This window comes from Haliotis rubra, unplaced genomic scaffold (genome assembly GCF_003918875.1).
Source record: "Haliotis rubra isolate DU_JTF1 unplaced genomic scaffold, ASM391887v1 Scf490, whole genome shotgun sequence".
Taxonomy (NCBI): Eukaryota; Metazoa; Mollusca; class Gastropoda; order Lepetellida; family Haliotidae; genus Haliotis; species Haliotis rubra.
The window spans coordinates 231,751-251,037 of record NW_025767180.1 but is presented as its reverse complement, the minus strand read 5'-3'; the positions used below and the strand labels follow the sequence as shown (position 1 = coordinate 251,037).

The 19,287-nt window shown below is 40.4% G+C and overlaps 1 protein-coding gene across 1 annotated transcript; it reads right to left on the bottom strand.

Annotated features, from left to right (window-relative positions):
- Positions 1-3,746: 3,746 nt before the first annotated feature.
- Positions 3,747-9,007, bottom strand: LOC124291412. Its single transcript, XM_046728399.1, has 3 exons — positions 8,454-9,007; positions 4,673-4,822; positions 3,747-3,997 (listed from the first exon to the last, which is right to left on the bottom strand). The coding sequence occupies exons 1-3, from the start codon at positions 8,725-8,727 to the stop codon at positions 3,813-3,815; spliced, it is 609 nt and encodes a 202-aa protein (XP_046584355.1). The 5' UTR covers positions 8,728-9,007; the 3' UTR covers positions 3,747-3,812.
- Positions 9,008-19,287: the final 10,280 nt, after the last annotated feature.

The window sequence follows — 19,287 nt, the reverse complement described above, 5'->3', positions numbered from 1 at the left end:
TAGTATGTACGAAATGTATATTAGGCCTATTTTAGAATATGCATCTGAGGTCTGGGATAATTGCCCCAGCAAGAATTGTAACCGGATTGCCTAAATTCGCTTCAAGGTATGGTTTATACAGTGAAACTGGTTGGTTACCATTGAATGTTAGACGAACACAAAGGAAACTCTGTACATTCTACAAAATTGTTAATATGCAAGCTCCTGATTACCTGATAGATTTACTTCCACCTTTTACTGAAACCATTTCCGGATACAACTTGTGTAACAAATCAGATTTGGCTGTTCCTAAATTTCTCCAAAAGTCATTTAATTATGATTCTGCAAGTTTATGGAATGCTCTCTCCTCTACAACAAAATGTACAAATTCTTTATCATCGTTTATATCAAAGTAACCTGAAAAAAATGACAAGGTTCCAAAATATTTTCTATTTGGTGAAAGAAAGACAAATATACTACACACGAAGTTAAGACATTCGTGTAGTTCATTACATGCAAATCTGTTTCGTGTTAATCTATCAGAGAGTAGGGCTTGCAATTGTGGTGCTCCGGTGGAAGATGCTAACCATTTCTTTTTAAAATGTCCAAAATTTGTCAGTTGCCGTTTTGATCTGAAGCAAGACTTTGAACTATCAAAAGTTCACTTAGACATTGGTACCATTATTTACGGCAACCCTGCTCTGCCAAATAATATTAATGAAAATATCTTTAGACATGTACATAAATACATTGTACGAAGTAAGCGCTTCGATTAATCAATAATATGTCTTAATGTTATTATGTCCATTCATTAAGTCCATTCATTATTGTTCACGTTTCTGATGGGAGCGGGCGGTAATAAGTTACAAAACTTGTGCCCAATCCATTTCAACACTGAATAAAATATTTTCAAATAAATTCTTTTTAATTCTCATACATTTTTGGAATGTTTTGCTTAGTTTCTACATTCAAACTTCGGGCTAGTGAATTATTTTATGGGCTTGTAATTTTCAGGCATAGCTAGCCCGGTTGGCTAGCAAAATTTGGAAGCTATTTCGCACACTGACAGTAACAGAACCATTCAGTTGACATTGTTGTTTTGTTTATTTGTTTATTAACTCCTTACTCAGCAATATTCCTGCTAAATGACGACGGTCAGTAAATAATCGAGTCTGGACCAGACAATCCCGTGATCAACAATGTGGGCATCGATTTACGCAATTGGGCAACCGGTTGTTGACAGTTAGAACAACATCCTAAGTCTGATTTCACAAGTGTGGTTCTTCAATACACTGTAGCTGCCTCGTAGCTGAATCTATCATTATAAAAATGGATATCATAATACAACATTTACACCTACTCAAAGTGAAACTTCATTGAAAATCTCACAGACAGAATCACCATCGAGTTCAAACTGGAAATGGTGGTAAACGTATGGGAAAACATCGCAGAACGTTGTACTATAGTCTTGATACATTTTAACACGCTTTGCAGTGACGGATGTTCCACTGAACAAATTGTTTTACAATCATAACCATTCTACCTTGCTAACGGATTCTGAATAGTCAGCCACAATAATGTACACATGGAAAATAATTACGCTCCCCTAAATACTCAATAGCGAGCGTAAAAGCCACATGCCCGGATGACAGCATGTCCCGGCGAGTCTTCTGTTACAGTCGACCCGAGAAGACCCAGAATAGAACTAATCAACGACGACCCATGCTATTCGTATGGGGCGACTAACGTGGACGGGTGGTCAGATTCGTGGACTTGGTTGATGCATGTCATCTTTTCAAAAGCATGTAGTTCGATGCTCATGATCTTAATCACTAGGCTGTCAGGTCCAGACTCGATTTTCTGACCTCGATATAGCTGGACTATTGACGAGTGCGGCGTTAAACAACAAACAAGCAAATATCATAGAGCCAAGAGGGAATCGCTGCAGCCCCTGAGGCAGCCGCTGCAACCGCCAGATTCTACTGGTGGATCGTGGCATGCAACCGCCAGATTCTACTGGTGGATCGTGGCATGCAACCGCCAGATTCTACTGGTGGATCCATGGCTTGCAGATGCCAGATTTTCTACTGGTGGATCCATGGCTTGCAGCTGCCAGATTTTCTACTGGTGGATCCATGGCTTGCAGCTGCCAGATTTTCTACTGGTGGGTCCATGGCATGCAACTGCAAGATTCTTTACTGGCGGATCCATGGCATGCAACCGCCAGATTCTACTGGTGGATCCATGGCATGCAACCGCAAGATTCTTTACCGGCGGATCCATGGCATTCAACCGCCAGATTCTACTGGTGGATCTAGGGCTTGCAGCTGCCAGATTTTCTACTGGTGGATCCATTGCTTGCAGCCGCCAGATTCTCTACTGGTGGATCCATGGCTTGCAGCCGCCAGATTCTCTACTGGTGGATCCATGGCATGCAGCCGCCAGATTCTCTACTGGTGGATCATGGCTTGCAGCCGCCAGATTCTCTACTGGTGGATCATGGCCTGCAGCCGCCAGATTCTCTACTGGTGGATCATCAGCTGCCAGATTCTCTACTGGTGGATCCATGGCCTGCAGCCGCCAGATTCTCTACTGGTGGATCATGGCCTGCAGCCGCCAGATTCTCTACTGGTGGATCATGGCCTGCAGCCGCCAGATTCTCTACTGGTGGATCATGGCTTGCAGCCGCCAGATTCTCTACTGGCGGATCCATGGCAGCAGCCGCCATATTGTCTGCTGGTGGATCATGGCTTGCAGCCGCCAGATTTTCTACTGGTGGAGCATGGCATGCAGCCGCCACATTCTCTACTGGTGGTCCCATGGCTTGCAGCCGCCATATTGTCTGCTGGTGGATCATGGCCTGCAGCCTACGTTCAAGAATCGCCCAAGCCAGCTGCAAAGGATACAAACCTGGATTAATGAGAAGCAAAGGCAAAATTTTCGATAGCGTCCGTTCTGAACAGCCTAGGGTTTGGGTTTTCTTTATGAGATTACAATGAACATTTTCGGAGAGCAACTCGTACCCGATCTATAGTTACTGTAGTTCCCATTTTGCTAAAAAACACCCGGTACTACGGACTCACGCAATCAGCATTTTGGCATTATTAAGTGTGTTTTCGTTTGTCAAGAGACGCATCTTCCGGACTGGATATTTTCCATCATATTTCCGACGCGAGTGCTAACAGGGCTCCAGATATACGAGGTTTTTAATTAACTTTCAGGTGTTCATAAACCTAATTAAAACAGTCGATTTGTTTGCAATTTCTAAACGACGTCAAGTCTACCGGTAAGATTCAACGTAACTCTAGATTGAAAATATCGTATGAGCACCACAAATTGCGAGGCCAAATACTTTTCTATAGTGTATATATTTATGAAATGCCTTTATATGGATTAATGGTTGTTTTATCACATGCCGCTCAGAATCTGGCCAACAGTAAATGTCCATATGCCAATACTTAGTTACACAAGTACAGTTCTAATAAAAATAACACCAAGTGTATATCTCGAGTTGATAAAACGATATTGCAAACTTAAAAACCTAGATTATGGGTTTCCCAGTATGGCCCGAAACATTTCGCTCATGACTCTTCCTCCATTTTCTCCTCCCCAAATATATGTTTTAAATATTCGTGTGTTTACAGCTGTGAAATGTAAATTATATTTTACAAATCCCCGACGTGATATTGCTGGAATATTGCTGAAAGTGGCGTAAAACTAAAACTCACAAACACTCACACATTTTAAAAATCCAAAATCGAATAAAGTTTTTTGATATTACTATGAGATGGTTTATTTGGAAATGCATGACACAAGTTCATCAATGAAATGTTTTAGACGATCCACAGCAATGATTTGCGCATGTCCACGATGAGTAGTGCAGGGGGTATGAAGAACAAGATGGCGGCTGTGACGTCAACGCCGAATGACCAATGAAAATAGACGTCTTGCGTGGCGTGATCAGGAAGAAGGGGATAGAGAGTGGCGAACACGATGACGGCAGTCAATACGAACACACCTGCAGGAACACAGAAATATAAATAAATGGCCGATTTTGGGTAGACGGCGACTTCAAGAGTAGATATTGTAAAACTTGTGCCAGAGTGTCTTTTGATATAAGTTTTGTTTGTTTTTAACGCCGCAATATTCAAGCAATATTCAAGCTCTAAGGCGGCGGTCTTTAAATATTCGAGTCTGGGCCAGACAATCCAATGATCAACAGGATGAACATCGATATACGCAACTGGGCTGACGTGTCAACAAAGTCAGCGAGCCTGACCACCCGATCCCGTTAGTCGCCTTTTACGACAAGCATTAAATGAAGACACGATACATCTACAAGTCGATAATAGTTTAAACCTCTAAGGTTTGTCAAAACTGGTCTGAGAATCAATGTCATGCAATTTCAGTTTCAAGATGGCTTGATGCAGCCAAGCGATATCTGCAGGCCGGTTTTGGATGATAGCGTAGAGATTATCACCTTTTGTTTTCCATATCAAGTCTCGTATCTCCCCACGACATCCATATCTGGCTTCGGTCTGATATGGGTTGAGGCCTGATACGAAGCATGATATGGAATACAGGTAGTGATAACATTTCATAACTGAATGGTAACCGAACAGTAATTAAAAAAAAAATCAAACAAAAAACCCCCAAAGCCTTGCCACCTGCTATGATATTGACTTAACTTTACCTGACGTGATACAGAGAACGATGGAGAGGACAGAGGCGACCTTCCTCCCCCCTAGGGTCGGCAGCAACGCGTACAACAACATCGTCATGGCTGCCGGGACGGAGGACACTATCGCCAATATCGCCATAGTCTGGGAAGCTTTGAACCAACCTGCAACGCATGAGTTGTACAATTAAAGTGAGTATGTGAGTTTACTTTTACGCCGCACTCATCAGTATTCCAGCTATATGGCAGCGGGCTGTAAATAATCGAGTCTGGACCAGACAACTGAAGCATTCATTATCATCTAACATTACTGGCAACATTAATGCATTTTCAAAATATTTCATTTTATCGTGGTCACATGGCGATGGAGTGATACTGAGGTCCCTTCATTGGGTTTGTCACCCTGGGTGTAATGTGCTTACGAATAGAATTCATATATTGCTCAATGCCTCCACCAACGCTGAGTGAGTGAGTGTTTTACAACTCTTTGAAAAGTTATACAACTGCATGTCGGCTTATTGTGAGCAGTAAATGATTTATGTTTCAACTTTGGTGAAAGCCAAGTTCAAGGATATGGTGATGAAAACCTAAACATCATAAGGGGATTCGAACACTCCTGTATTGCCCTTCCCGTAACTTCCACATGTTGGGATTAGTTGTTCACTTTAAGCCATCGCACTGAGAAATCCCTGCGAGAGACTGAGTTATGTCTAAATGTGCATGGCGCCTGCTATCGTGTTAACTGTACTTGAATACACCACATGGCCGGAAGCAGTGTCAAATGCGGAGGCAGGTTTAGATTCTTCTTGTGTCAAACGCAAGACAGATGACGCTTGTAAGTAATATGCACCCCGAGGGTAGTTGTAATATAACGTTCAAGAAACGCTTCTTTTGTTGAAGACATTGTTCGAAAAATGTGGAAAACAATGTAAAACAGATTCCGAGACATAGCCGGAAAGTAATATATTGCCATTTGATTGTCACATGTCACACTGCAACCCTTTACACTTAGGGGCGGTGGGATAGCCGAGTGGTTAAAGCGTTCGTTCGTCACGCCGAAGACCCGGGTTCGATTCACACTGCAACCCTTTACACTTAGGGGCGGTGGGATAGCCGAGTGGTTAAAGCGTTCGTTCGTCACGCCGAAGACCCGGGTTCGATTCCCCACATGGGTACATTGTGTGAAGTCCATTTCTGGTGTCCCCCGCCGTAATATTGCTGGAATATTGCCAAAAGTGGCGTAAAACCAAACTCACTCAAACTCGAAGGGTACTTCTAAACCATTGATCTTCACATGCCAACACGATGTGTACATCTCAACTCTTGATCTTCACACGGCAACTCGATGGATGCTTCTCAACCACTGATCTTAACACGGTAACTCGATGGGTACTTCTAAACCCTTGATCTTCATATTTCAGCCCGATTTGTACTTCTCAATCCTTGATCTTCACACGGCAACTCGGTGGGTGCTTCCCAATCAATGATCTTCACATGGCAATCATATGGATACTCTCCAACCATAGATCTTCACACGGCAACCCGAGAGGTTCTTACCAGCCATTGATCTTCAACTCGACAGGTACTTTCCAACCATTGATCTTCATTCGGCAACCCGATACGTATTTCCAACAACTTATCTGAGCACATCAAGTGGTGGATAACTGTCGCTGTCTGTGTCTGTGTGTATCTATATATATATCTACGTCTCTACCCTGGTTAACTGTATATATTCAATATCTTATATACATGTTTATTGTGCAATTGTACAACACACATATAAAGCGATGGCCCTAATCAGCCACTCTCGCCTCCGAATTTTAAGGCGAGAAAGGGATGGCCCTAATCAGCCACCATACATATCAGATGGATTGAGTGAGTGAGTGCAATTATCGTGAGGTTTACGTGAATGTTTGTAGATAAAAAGTAAAAAAACATGCAAGGCTTAACGTGATGCCGTACATAAATAACGATGACAAACACGTGTGTCACCTCGGAATGCCTAGATGTCAGCTCCCTGGCAGTTAACTCAGTGCAGATTATAAGTGAGTAAACTCACTCAACTAAACTCTCAAATGAACAATTAATTATGAACATACACGTGCATCTGGAAGAACGTTATGCACATTTACTATTTATTTCCACACAACTAAATAATTTTTGTTAATCTTATTCTTTGTATTAATTTTCTTAAGAAATGTGACATTTCTCAATGTAACATTCTCAAATAAAAATACAGAAACCGATCTATCATTTAATGATATGTTCAGTAACCATGGCAACAGTTCTATGACTAGCCTATCAGGTGTTCGTCACCATTACATCTGTTGAATATTACATACCATTAACTAGCACGCAGGACCATAAAACAGAACATGCACTGTTTCTTTACCTTATAAATGTCAAACATTTATGAAAATGAGAATTACATGAATTTCATTAACTGTGAAAATGGACAAAAAGGCGTGGCGCTTGTCCCTTTTGTCAGGTGCTTATGCGCGAAGACATTCCAGCTGCCATTTATACTTAAAAAGTAACTAAGGTCACTGATCAGGCTCTACTACACACTCCGGCTCACAGACTAATTTGCATATCACGTGACCGAACTTTTCTCTTGTTTGTAAACAAACACGCATATTCGTAAATAAGAAGATACTGGCCCAACGGAAGCGATTCGGCGCGGTCTTCATAATGGTTTACATTGTTACGCAAATAATCTTCTACAACTGCGACAGTAAGGTTTATGACAATACAAATTTATTTATCACAGGGGCTTCATCGTTTGCTCTCCCTAAGGCTTCGATGGCAGGACGTGCTGCCGTATAACCCATGTAAACAAATGATCGCTACGCAAATCGAAATAGTGTGACATGTTTTAGGATATTTTGTCTGTGAAACTAAACCATTCTAACAATGACGTTTAATTAGATGTGTGGACTCATCAAAAATAAAAGAGTTACGAAATATGTACATTATATAGAATGGACTGTGTAAGATGTGACGAATCGTCACATCTTTCTGGCCTGTGGCAGAGGTACTCAGCTGGCTGGCCGCATGGAACTCTGGGTAGGAGAGTGGCTCTACTGATCCCTAACTTAGTAATACAATGTCTTGTTTTCTGACATGGATATCAATGAGGCAATATAAAATGGGATTTGACGTGGCGGTAAAGTATGTTGCACTTTCGCCAACGCTGTCTGTACGGTTGACATTGAATTCATGAATGATTGCTCAGACAGATAGGGGCATTTATCACTTAGTTCAGGCAATGCAGTTAACTTGGGTGTATGGTGGGAAGAAAAGAGGCTGAAATTTCAGAAAAGTTGAGAACATTTCATAATCCAAATTCCTCATTATTGTATGTCTGTAATGAACATGATACTTCTTGGAGTCTTCCAGAACTGTTGACAGAATCTAACTATGAAGATTATGCTTTTACCATACATTTGTTCTGTCGGCTTAAACTTCTACAGAAAATACACTTGGACCACAGACTAATGTATAACAAAGTTGTTATTCATATGGACACAACACATAACTTAACAAAGTTTATTCATTTCTAACATTATGAAGATCAAGCGGGCGCAAATGGCCCGTAATATTACATCACAACCTGTTGTTTGATTTGAAACCTTATATTACTATTCGTCTATAATAATACGTGAGAGCTCTAATACGTGTGTGGTAGCCTAGTGGTTAAAGTATTCCCGTTTTCTGGTGACCCAGCCGCAATAGTGCTAATGGCGGCGTAAAACACACTCACTCACTCACGCATTCACAAAGACTTATAGCATACCTGGTACAGTGTTGATGTGGTGGTCAAGCACATACGACACGCACACCCACGTGTCCAACGGTTTGATGTAACAGCTCTGCCATAGACCTTCATGCCACACCACGTGGCCGTCCAGCTCCCCAGCTATCCAGTACGATGACCCTGTACTGGCCAGATGGCACAGTATTGCCACGCCAAGAATCCCCACAGCCACGCGAGCATACACAGTTGCGTTGAAACACAGTCTGATTGCTGGCTCTTCATAAGGCTTCTCTTGTTCTATCGACATGGACATTTCGGATCCAAAGATTAAAACTGCGTCTGTGAGATAGGTTGATATTTTCAGAGCCCCAGCATCAAGTGTGGAATTGGAACACAATCAGGAACAGTGCACGGCGAGCCTTCATCAACAGTTTAAACGCTCACAATACATTAGGACGAATCGCTTCGCAAAGAACAACGGTGAACCAACCCCTTTACTCATTCGGCGTGTAAAAGATTTTCAACAAGCCTTCAACCATCAACTAAAGAAGGGTGTACGCCATGCATTCATCCTGGAACCTTCGTCAAAGAAGTCTACATGCCATATGCACAAAGGTGGGTTTCGTGGTCAGGTAAAAAAGTTACCGTGACAAGGGAAATGCCAAAAGGCTGACTTGACACTTGGGAACATATCTGTCTTCTCTTTAATGCAGCAATTGTAATATACATTCTTGACAGGTTTAAGCGGTAACTCACTGACACACAGTGTGTGTCATAACTCCGTTAATCACGACCATGTTCATTTGAACATGCTTATGGCATTAAAATGTAGGTAGTGTTGTGACATGTTAATGTCTTCATTATGGAAAATTCTAGTGGGCATTAGGTCGGACGATATATCTGTTGTTGAGGAATTCTCAGTATATATGTGTATAGTATCTTTAAAACATGCCAGTTAAGTCAGTTTTGCTAGCTCTGTCCATGTTACGAATCTGCTAACGTGACTAACAGCCACTGACGTATTGACCTGTGTTCGAGTTGTCTAGCTTTAAGGAAAACTGTACAAGGTGTATGTGAATGCGATTGCATAATTATTACAAAAGAAATAAAATCAACGGTTTTGTGGGGAAACCACTTACCATAGTCGTGTGCGTCCGTGAGATGGATAGATATTCTTTATTTCCTCCAGTTGAAATCCAGTTGGATTAGTGATATAGTCAAGAATGTTCATATACATACAAGGCTTTTAGCAGGTATCGCCATTTCCTTAGTGGTTTTGCACGTTGTTGGAAGACCCTGGTGCAGAATATATATACTTCAGTGAATCGTTTCATTTCTGGGATTATGGAGCAAACAAGCTATGTTTCAAACTGAGTTTTTAATACCCGGACTTGCCCAATAAACATTATTTCCACACACATTCTAAGTTCTTTACAGTTTTATGTGAAATACCCCCAGGGCGTACACTGAATTCGGTATTAAATGTTACGGTCAGGAGGGCAAAGGAGGTTTACTTAGAGAAGCATATTGAAAGGTTTGTTAATTGCATGGAATGAAACTTAGTGATTTGTTACATTTCACTTTGCTGGGGCTACACTAGGGGTGGGTATTGCAGAGAATATTCATATTGCGATATATTGCGATGCGAAAGCATGTATTGCGATATGTATTGCAATATATTGCATGAACTATTTTTAAACAAAAAAACTACATATAATCGAGTTACTGCTTGATTTAAAGAGCAAAAACACAACAAAATCACTATGCTTGATTAAGCTTTAATAACAAATTTTAGTCATGATAGAATAAAAATGTGAATAATATTTGTGAATAATATTTGGCACAAATAACAAGGAAATATCCGAAGATTTCCGAGTGTTATACCGGTTTTCGATCAGCGTATCGCAATACGTATCGTTTTCATGTGTGAACCGGTAAATACCGGTAAACCGGTTATATTGCGCAGCCCTAGGCTACACACACTGAGATTTTATAGCTGGGATATATTTCAAATTACATTGAAGTTTGCACCGAAACTGGACATGCTGGAAGTTTGAAAAAAAAACACAAAAAGGAATTGTATGTCTTGAAGACCCTTCTTAAAAATAACCTGTTTCAAAGAACTAAAACCTATCCTAGAGTTTGCACGTGCACTCGCAGCAGCGCCATACGCGCGCGTACGAGGTCATTCCTTATTTTGACACTTTCAAGGAAGGTAGATTAATCTCTGTGAACAAGTATTTCTCATTGATTCTACTTATCATGCCGTTGTTGTTTGTTTGATTTACTTCGTTGAATGTGTAGGAACTAAGGTACTTTAGCTGTGCGTCACCTGTATGTACACACTAAGGATCAGTCAATATTTAATCGATAGTTTACTACATAATGTGGACAACGAAGTTAATTATGCGAAAACAGAGAATAACGTCAGCGACAAAACACGCTCTTACTTTTTTCCACAATCATCGGTTAAATGACCGTTTATTTTCTCGACATGAACTCTTGACAGATTATTTTCATAGAACGATTTAGAAGGTAAGTAGAATTTTTTAAAGGTTAGATAGCTTTCGGTTGTTTATTTTTGAAAATAACAAATATAAATTGTCAGTATGTACCGTTTACGTTATAAAAAATATAAGGGTATAATTTTGATTATAATCATTTTTTGATTGTGAAGCAAGTGCTACACTGACAGAATGTGTTATGAATCTTGTACCCAAAGAAAACACTTTGAAGGCGTTTACAAGAAGTATACAAGCTATTTTGGTATATTTGTATTGGTTTGATGTTTATCAATCACTGTGTTTGTGAGATATTGCATAGATATCTTTGTGTCGAAGAGGTCTTCAAATAGCCATTGATTCTGGTGGCCATCACGTTTTAAAGAAAATTAATTTAGTTTAAATCATTAATGTTGAATGGTACTTATATAGAAACTATAATTGTTTTTAAACCAAACACTTATTTGGGTACTCAAACCATCAAATAACACTGATATGAAACATCGCTCACAGAAAGCTGTGATGCATTGAGACCCTGAGCTTCCCTTGTTGACTCTTGAACAAATAGCCATTACCTATACACGTGGATGATGAAAAAACAGCAGCTGCAACTTAACAGCTAATAGAGGTCTCTCCATCATCACACTGTTGATCAACCAATGACACAGTGGATCACAGTGTACAGCAGTGACGATTACAAGTCATTACGATGTCATCTGTTGTACGACAGAGCAACGTCCAAGCTGTTCATCTCTACAAATGATTACATTGTACACATTTAATGTAACCTACAGAGCAACGTCCAAGCTGTTTATCTCTACAAATGATTAAATTGTACACATTTAATGTAACCTACAGAGCAACGTCCAAGCTGTTCATCTCTACAAATGATTAAATTGTACACATTTAATGTAACCTACAGAGCAACGTCCAAGCTGTTCAGCTCTACAAATGATTAAATTGTACACATTTAATGTAACCTACAGAGCAACGTCCAAGCTGTTCAGCTCTACAAATGATTAAATTGTACACATTTAATGTAACCTTTACAAGAGCAACGTCCAAGCTGTTCATCTCTACAAATGATTAAATTGTACACATTTAATGTAACCTACAGAGCAACGTCCAAGCTGTTCAGCTCTCTACAAATGATTAAATTGTACACATTTAATGTACACAGCAACGTCCAAGCTGTTCATCTCTACAAATGATTAAATTGTACACATTTAATGTAACCTACAGAGCAACGTCCAAGCTGTTCATCTCTACAAATGATTAAATTGTACACATTTAATGTAACCTACAGAGCAACGTCCAAGCTGTTCATCTCTACAAATGATTAAATTGTACACATTTAATGTAAGGTACAGAGCAACGTCCAAGCTGTTCATCTCTACAAATGATTAAATTGTACACATTTAATGTAACCTACAGAGCAACGTCCAAGCTGTTCATCTCTACAAATGATTAAATTGTACACATTTAATGTAACCTACAGAGCAACGTCCAAGCTGTTCATCTCTACAAATGATTAAATTGTACACATTTAATGTAACCTACAGAGCAACGTCCAAGCTGTTCATCTCTACAAATGATTAAATTGTACACATTTAATGTAACCTACAGAGCAACGTCCAAGCTGTTCAGCTCTACAAATGATTAAATTGTACACATTTAATGTAACCTACAGAGCAACGTCCAAGCTGTTCAGTAACCTCTCCAAGCTGTTCACAAATGATTAAATTGTACACATTTAATGTAACCTACAGAGCAACGTCCAAGCTGTTCAGCTCTACAAATGATTAAATTGTACACATTTAATGTATCCTACAGAGCAACGTCCAAGCTGTTCAGCTCTTACAAATGATTAAATTGTACACATTTAATGTAACCCACAGAGCAACGTCCAAGCTGTTCATCTCTACAAATGATTAAATTGTACACATTTAATGTAACCTACAGAGCAACGTCCAAGCTGTTCAGCTCTACAAATGATTAAATTGTACACATTTAATGTAAACCTACAGAGCAACGTCCAAGCTGTTCAGCTCTACAAATGATTAAATTGTACACATTTAATGTAACCAACAGAGCAACGTCCAAGCTGTTTATCTTTACAAATGATTAAATTGTACACGATTTAATGTAACCTACAGAGCAACGTCCAAGCTGTTGATCTCTACAAATGATTACATTGTACACATTTAATCAACCTACAGAGCAACGTCCAAGCTGTTCATCTCTACAAATGATTAAATTGTACACATTTAATGTAACCCACAGAGCAACGTCCAAGCTGTTCATCTCTACAAATGATTAAATTGTACACATTTAATGTAACCTACAGAGCAACGTCCAAGCTGTTCAGCTCTACAAATGATTAAATTGTACACATTTAATGTAACCTACAGAGCAACGTCCAAGCTGTTCATCTCTACAAATGATTAAATTGTACACATTTAATGTAACCCACAGAGCAACGTCCAAGCTGTTCATCTCTACAAATGATTAAATTGTACACATTTAATGTAACCTACAGAGCAACGTCCAAGCTGTTCATCTCTACAAATGATTAAATTGTACACATTTAATGTAACCTACAGAGCAACGTCCAAGCTGTTCATCTCTACAAATGATTAAATTGTACACATTTAATGTAACCCACAGAGCAACGTCCAAGCTGTTCAGCTCTACAAATGATTAAATTGTACACATTTAATGTACCCTACAGAGCAACGTCCAAGCTGTTCATCTCTACAAATGATTAAATTGTACACATTTAATGTAACCACAGAGCAACGTCCAAGCTGTTCATCTCTACAAATGATTAAATTGTACACATTTAATGTCCAAGCAACGTGTTTCATGTTCTCTACAAATGATTAAATTGTACACATTTAATGTAACCTACAGAGCAACGTCCAAGCTGTTCATCTCTACAAATGATTAAATTGTACACATTTAATGTAACCCACAGAGCAACGTCCAAGCTGTTCATCTCTACAAATGATTAAATTGTACACATTTAATGTAACTAATGTAATCCACAGAGCAACGTCCAAGCTGTTCATCTCTACAAATGATTAAATTGTACACATTTAATGTAACCCACAGAGCAACGTCCAAGCTGTTCATCTCTACAAATGATTAAATTGTACACATTTAATGTAACCCACAGAGCAACGTCCAAGCTGTTCATCTCTACAAATGATTAAATTGTACACATTTAATGTAACCTACAGAGTCAACGTCCTCTAAGCTGTTCATCTCTACAAATGATTAAATTGTACACATTTAATGTAACACATTTAATGTAACCCACAGAGCAACGTCCAAGCTGTTCATCTCTACAAATGATTAAATTGTACACATTTAATGTAACCCACAGAGCAACGTCCAAGCTGTTCAGCTCTACAAATGATTAAATTGTACACATTTAATGTAAGGTACAGAGCAACGTCCAAGCTGTTTATCTCTACAAATGATTGAGTTGAGTGTTTGCCAGAAACGATGTTGTCGAGGGTTTCAATCCTTCTTCTGGTTACATGTTTGGCAGCAGCATACCCTGCGATCCTTGGTATCTGTCTGTATTACATGTATTACTGGGGTGGTGGGGTAGCCTAGTGGTCAAAGCATTCGCTCGTCACGCCGAAGACTCGAGTTCGATTCCCCACATGGGCACAATGTGTGAAGAACATTTCTGGTTTCCCCCGCCGTGATATTGCTGGAATATTGCTAAAAGCGGCGTAAACCTAAACTCACTCACTCACATGTATTACTTCCCGCTCCCCACCAAAAAAACCCCAACAACAAAGAAAACAAATGAAACCAAAAAATTTAAAAAAATACAAAACAACAACAACAACAAAAACCAAACCAAACCAAAACAAAAAAAGTCTTTGCCACTGGTTTGAGGAGGCAGCAGAAGTAAAGAGGCGAAGATTGAACTTCGAAAGTGCTCAAGATCAGGAAGACCCTCAGCAACCACCACAAAGAGACCAGTCATTATGAAAGGGCTTGGGGTGATGGATGTGTGTCAGAGTTTTCTAAAACAAGAAAGCTTAGCAAAAGATGACCCTCCCAAATCGTTTCTCACATTTTTGGATGACCCTTTCCATGTGGTTTTACATTTTGAACATGAACGTCCCTGAAATATTTGCATGTAATATCCATTCATCCATCCATGTCGCTAATCTGCTTCGGTAACTGCATGTGGATATTAAGGGGCGATGTCTTGGAAAGCTTTGGTGTGTAATTCCACCGAGAGAATGCACTGTACAGTCTGTGGATGTCATGACTGCAATGTGTGACTGTGGTGTTGACCGTACTAAATATATTCCATACCCGCCAGTGGAGGAAGACTTTTATGTCATAAGGAGGATGGCTCTGTGGACGTTGGCTGAAGTGTGGATCTCGCTGTGGAGTATGTGATTATCCAACGCCATAAACGAGACCCCTCATAGGTAGGCTCGGAAAGTTCCAGCCACCGCACGTCTCTGTATATCGGTATTGGTCACAACCACATCTATGTCAGCCAGGTCAAAGTAAAATATGCAACAGATATATGTGTCCGGTTGGTTGTTGGCTGGTGGTGGGCGAACTGGCTAAAGCGCCAGGCGGTGAGGTGACGGGATCGAGCCCACCTGCATGTGACTGGGTGTAAAAACTTTGGAGTCAACTTTGTGTGCAGACTCTTTCAGTGTTGTCACAACCCCTAGTGTACAGTGCACAAGCCTGTGCACTTAAAAGAACCCACGAAGATGATGGCCACATGAATACGTGCAAACACCCAGTTGCGCTTACTTGGACAAAGTACCGTGACTATGTGTCCCAGTCCACCCAGCTGTGAATGGGTACCTCGTAAGGATGGGAAAGCCACGCTAACTCGGTGCGCATAGTGGCTGCAAGAATTGTATGCTCCAGGGACTTGAGATTGATAATACGACGTGTCGTTGAGATTGACATCCAATGATCGAGGAAAAAAACAAAGCGCCTTTGAGCAGCTGAGCTGGATATGTGCGCTATACAAATGTATGTATGTATGTATGTATGTATGTATGTATGTATGTATGTATGTATGTATGTATGTATGTATGTATGTATGTATGTATGTATGTATGTATGTATGTGTGTGTGTATGTGTGTGTATGTGTGTATGTATGTGTGTATGTATGTATGTATGTATGTATGTATGTGTGTGTGTATGTATGTGTGTATGTATGTATGTGTGCGTATGTATGTATGTATGTATGTATGTATGTATGTATGTATGTATGTATGTATGTATGTATGTGTGTGTGTGTGTGTATGTATGTATGTACAGTCAACTCTCGTTAATCCGACACTTGTGGTTGCAGAGAAATATGTCGGATTAACGAAAATGTCGGATTAATAAAAATGTCGGATTAATGTATTTGTGTGAAAATATCAATGTTTACTAAATGTCATGATCGTCATACTGTTGCATGCATATCAGAAATGGTAGATCTAGTTATCTTCATCGTATGTAAAAATATTCACAGAAATAAGAAATACTAACAATACATACTTGTTTTCATTTATTAACATTCATAGATGGCATAACATACATATATAATCACATAAGCGAACAGTTTCATATCTATTTCATGACCACATTGGCACAAAACTCACGTTTGTTTTTACCGCATATCAGCTGCCATTATGACCCGGATGTTGAATATGTTACAGTTTCCATACAACTAATTCCATAATAACATGTGGACGTCTAATGTACAATCAGGCGTGTATCATAACATATATAATTTATAACTTGAAAAAGTCTTTGATGGTCATTAACATCAAACACGTCTAAGTGGTGTGTCAGAAATGTTTGCAAAGTGTTCAACGATGTTTTGGCTTCAGATAGCTTGAAGCATTGGAATCAGTCGTAGAGACGCTCAACCACTAAGCAGACTGCTTCAGGATGTCAGATACGGTTGATCGTCCAATCTTCACATCAAACTTCTGCTCAGCAAAAGTGATGACTTCTTGTTGTGCTGTCTGGGGTTTGTCTTTCTTCAAAAGGAGATTTCTTTCTTGATCAATGGCGTGACTTCTACAAGGGGTCGCTTAGCAGCTGGTGTACTCGTGACAGACATCTTGTGATGAAAACTCATGTCGGTTGTAAACATTTTATACAGCTCGCTCTACTGTTATTTCTTGATTAAATCGCCTCAATTAATTATCCTGTGTTCCTAATTAACAAGTGTGATGTTCACAGCCAGTAAGGCACGCGCTAATCACCTTTCATGTGTGATGTTTGTATACGGTCGGAGCATCCGACCGGCTGTGTTGATTGTCGGATTAACGAATGTTTTTACAATCTATTTACAATGATCGGTTGCTAGATTGGTGTGTCGGAGTCGGAATGCGAGAATGTCGGATTAACGAGAGTAATTATCACTGTTTTAAATGGTTCCCTAATTTCTTGTCGGATTAACGTGATTGTCGGATTAACGAGAGCTGACTGTATGCAACATATATACTGAGTCAAAAAAGAAACTTCACATTCTTTCTTCAGGGCACTATAAAAGAACAAGAGATGGTAAGATGGTTAAATTGTTATTATTTCATTGCTGAGATCTGTAAGATGTACTCGATACACTGACAGTGCCATAATCAGTTCCATTAGGCTACACCGCCGTTCCAAAACATGGGTATACAGAATGTCAAGTCACAAGAATAAAAATGCGAAATTTCTCAGTTCAAAATCGTGTATGGCCGACCCGCGCATTCACCACTGCCAAACACCGTCTCCTTATCGACTGCCCGATGCTTGTGAACACGTGGTTGGGGATTCTGCGCCATTGCTCTTGCAAGGCAGCGCTAAGTTCCTGCAAATTCTGGGGTTGGTTCCTAAGACCACGAAGCCTTCTCCCAAGTGCATCCCAAACGTGCTCTATTGGATTAAGGTCAGGGGACCTCGATGGCCAGTCCATGACGTTGATTCCAGCGTTTTGAAGGAAATTTCGTGTCAACATCGCGGTATGCGGCCGAGCATTATCATGCTGGAATTGTAGACCTAGGCCATGAGCCGCCATGAAAGGAACGAGTTCAGGGGTGAGCACCTGGTCGCGGTAAGCAGCAGCTGTGAGGTTTCCACGGATGATCAGAAGTCGGGAACGGTTGTTCCCACAGAAAGCACCCCACACCATGCAACTTCCGCCCCCGAATCTGTCGACTTCCTGTACACAACATTGGGCATACCGTTCACGACGCCGTCTCCAGACTCTATGCCTGCCGTCCGCGAATCTGAGGGTAAACCTGGATTCATCGCTATAGACGACTCGATTCCAGTCTCTCTGGGTCCATCGGAGGTGACGTTGGGCCCACAGCAGACGTTGACGTTGATGAAACGGCGTCAATATTGGCCCACGATATGGACGTCGAGAATGGAGATTGGCAGCCCGCAACCGATTTCGAATGGTCTGTGAGGACAGTCGACCTCTAAACATCTCAGCCCTGGTTCGTGTAGCCGGCAGAAATCTGTCACGTAGGTGACGTAGGACGATTTGACGGTCTTTTGCTCGTGACGTCACACGTGGACGACCCGACCTTGGGCGATCAGACATGGTGCCAGTTTGTTGTAGACGACCTCGCAAGTCATACACAGTACGATGGCTGCATCCCATTGCTCTTGCGACGTCAATAACTGATCTTCCCGCTTGCAACATGCCAACGGCAAGTTCACGTTGCACATTTGACAATCGTGGCATTTCAAGTACCGTTAGAACTGTGGTTTAAAAGTGTTTTTTCAATTCTTGAGGCCAATGCAAACACGTGCATATGAAGAAAACTTCGATGCGAAGATCACGTGATCGACTGCACGTGCAAAACCTGATTTGGCACTAACGTCATTTGCACGACGAATGGATGGGTTTGAGTGGGTTTTGCTAACGTTTTTCTAGAGTCGAAAGATAGGGATACCATTTCGGATACATAGATGTATCATCAGAGAAAAATTTTCATTATTTTTCAAATTACATTTTGTGAAGTTTCTTTTTTGACTCAGTATATATGGAATGAAGTGTGGAACAGACGTTACTTCCGTAGAATATGTAGGAAAAACTGGTGTTTTCGTGTGGTTTAAATATTAGGAGCTGATAATTTAAGCCGATATCGAGTGCACGAAGATCGCGATTAGTGTAAATCACAGCTGTTTCTCGGTGCTCTTACATTAACCTTTGAAAAATCAATATATATGTGAGATAATTTAATCAATGAAAGCTTTCATGCTGACAAATCATCACTTACTATCCAATATTTTCCCACCATGTGTTGCATTGTGAATTGATGAAAAGGATATAACACGTCCCTAATCGGAACTTTGACGTCACGTGAAGGTCATTAAC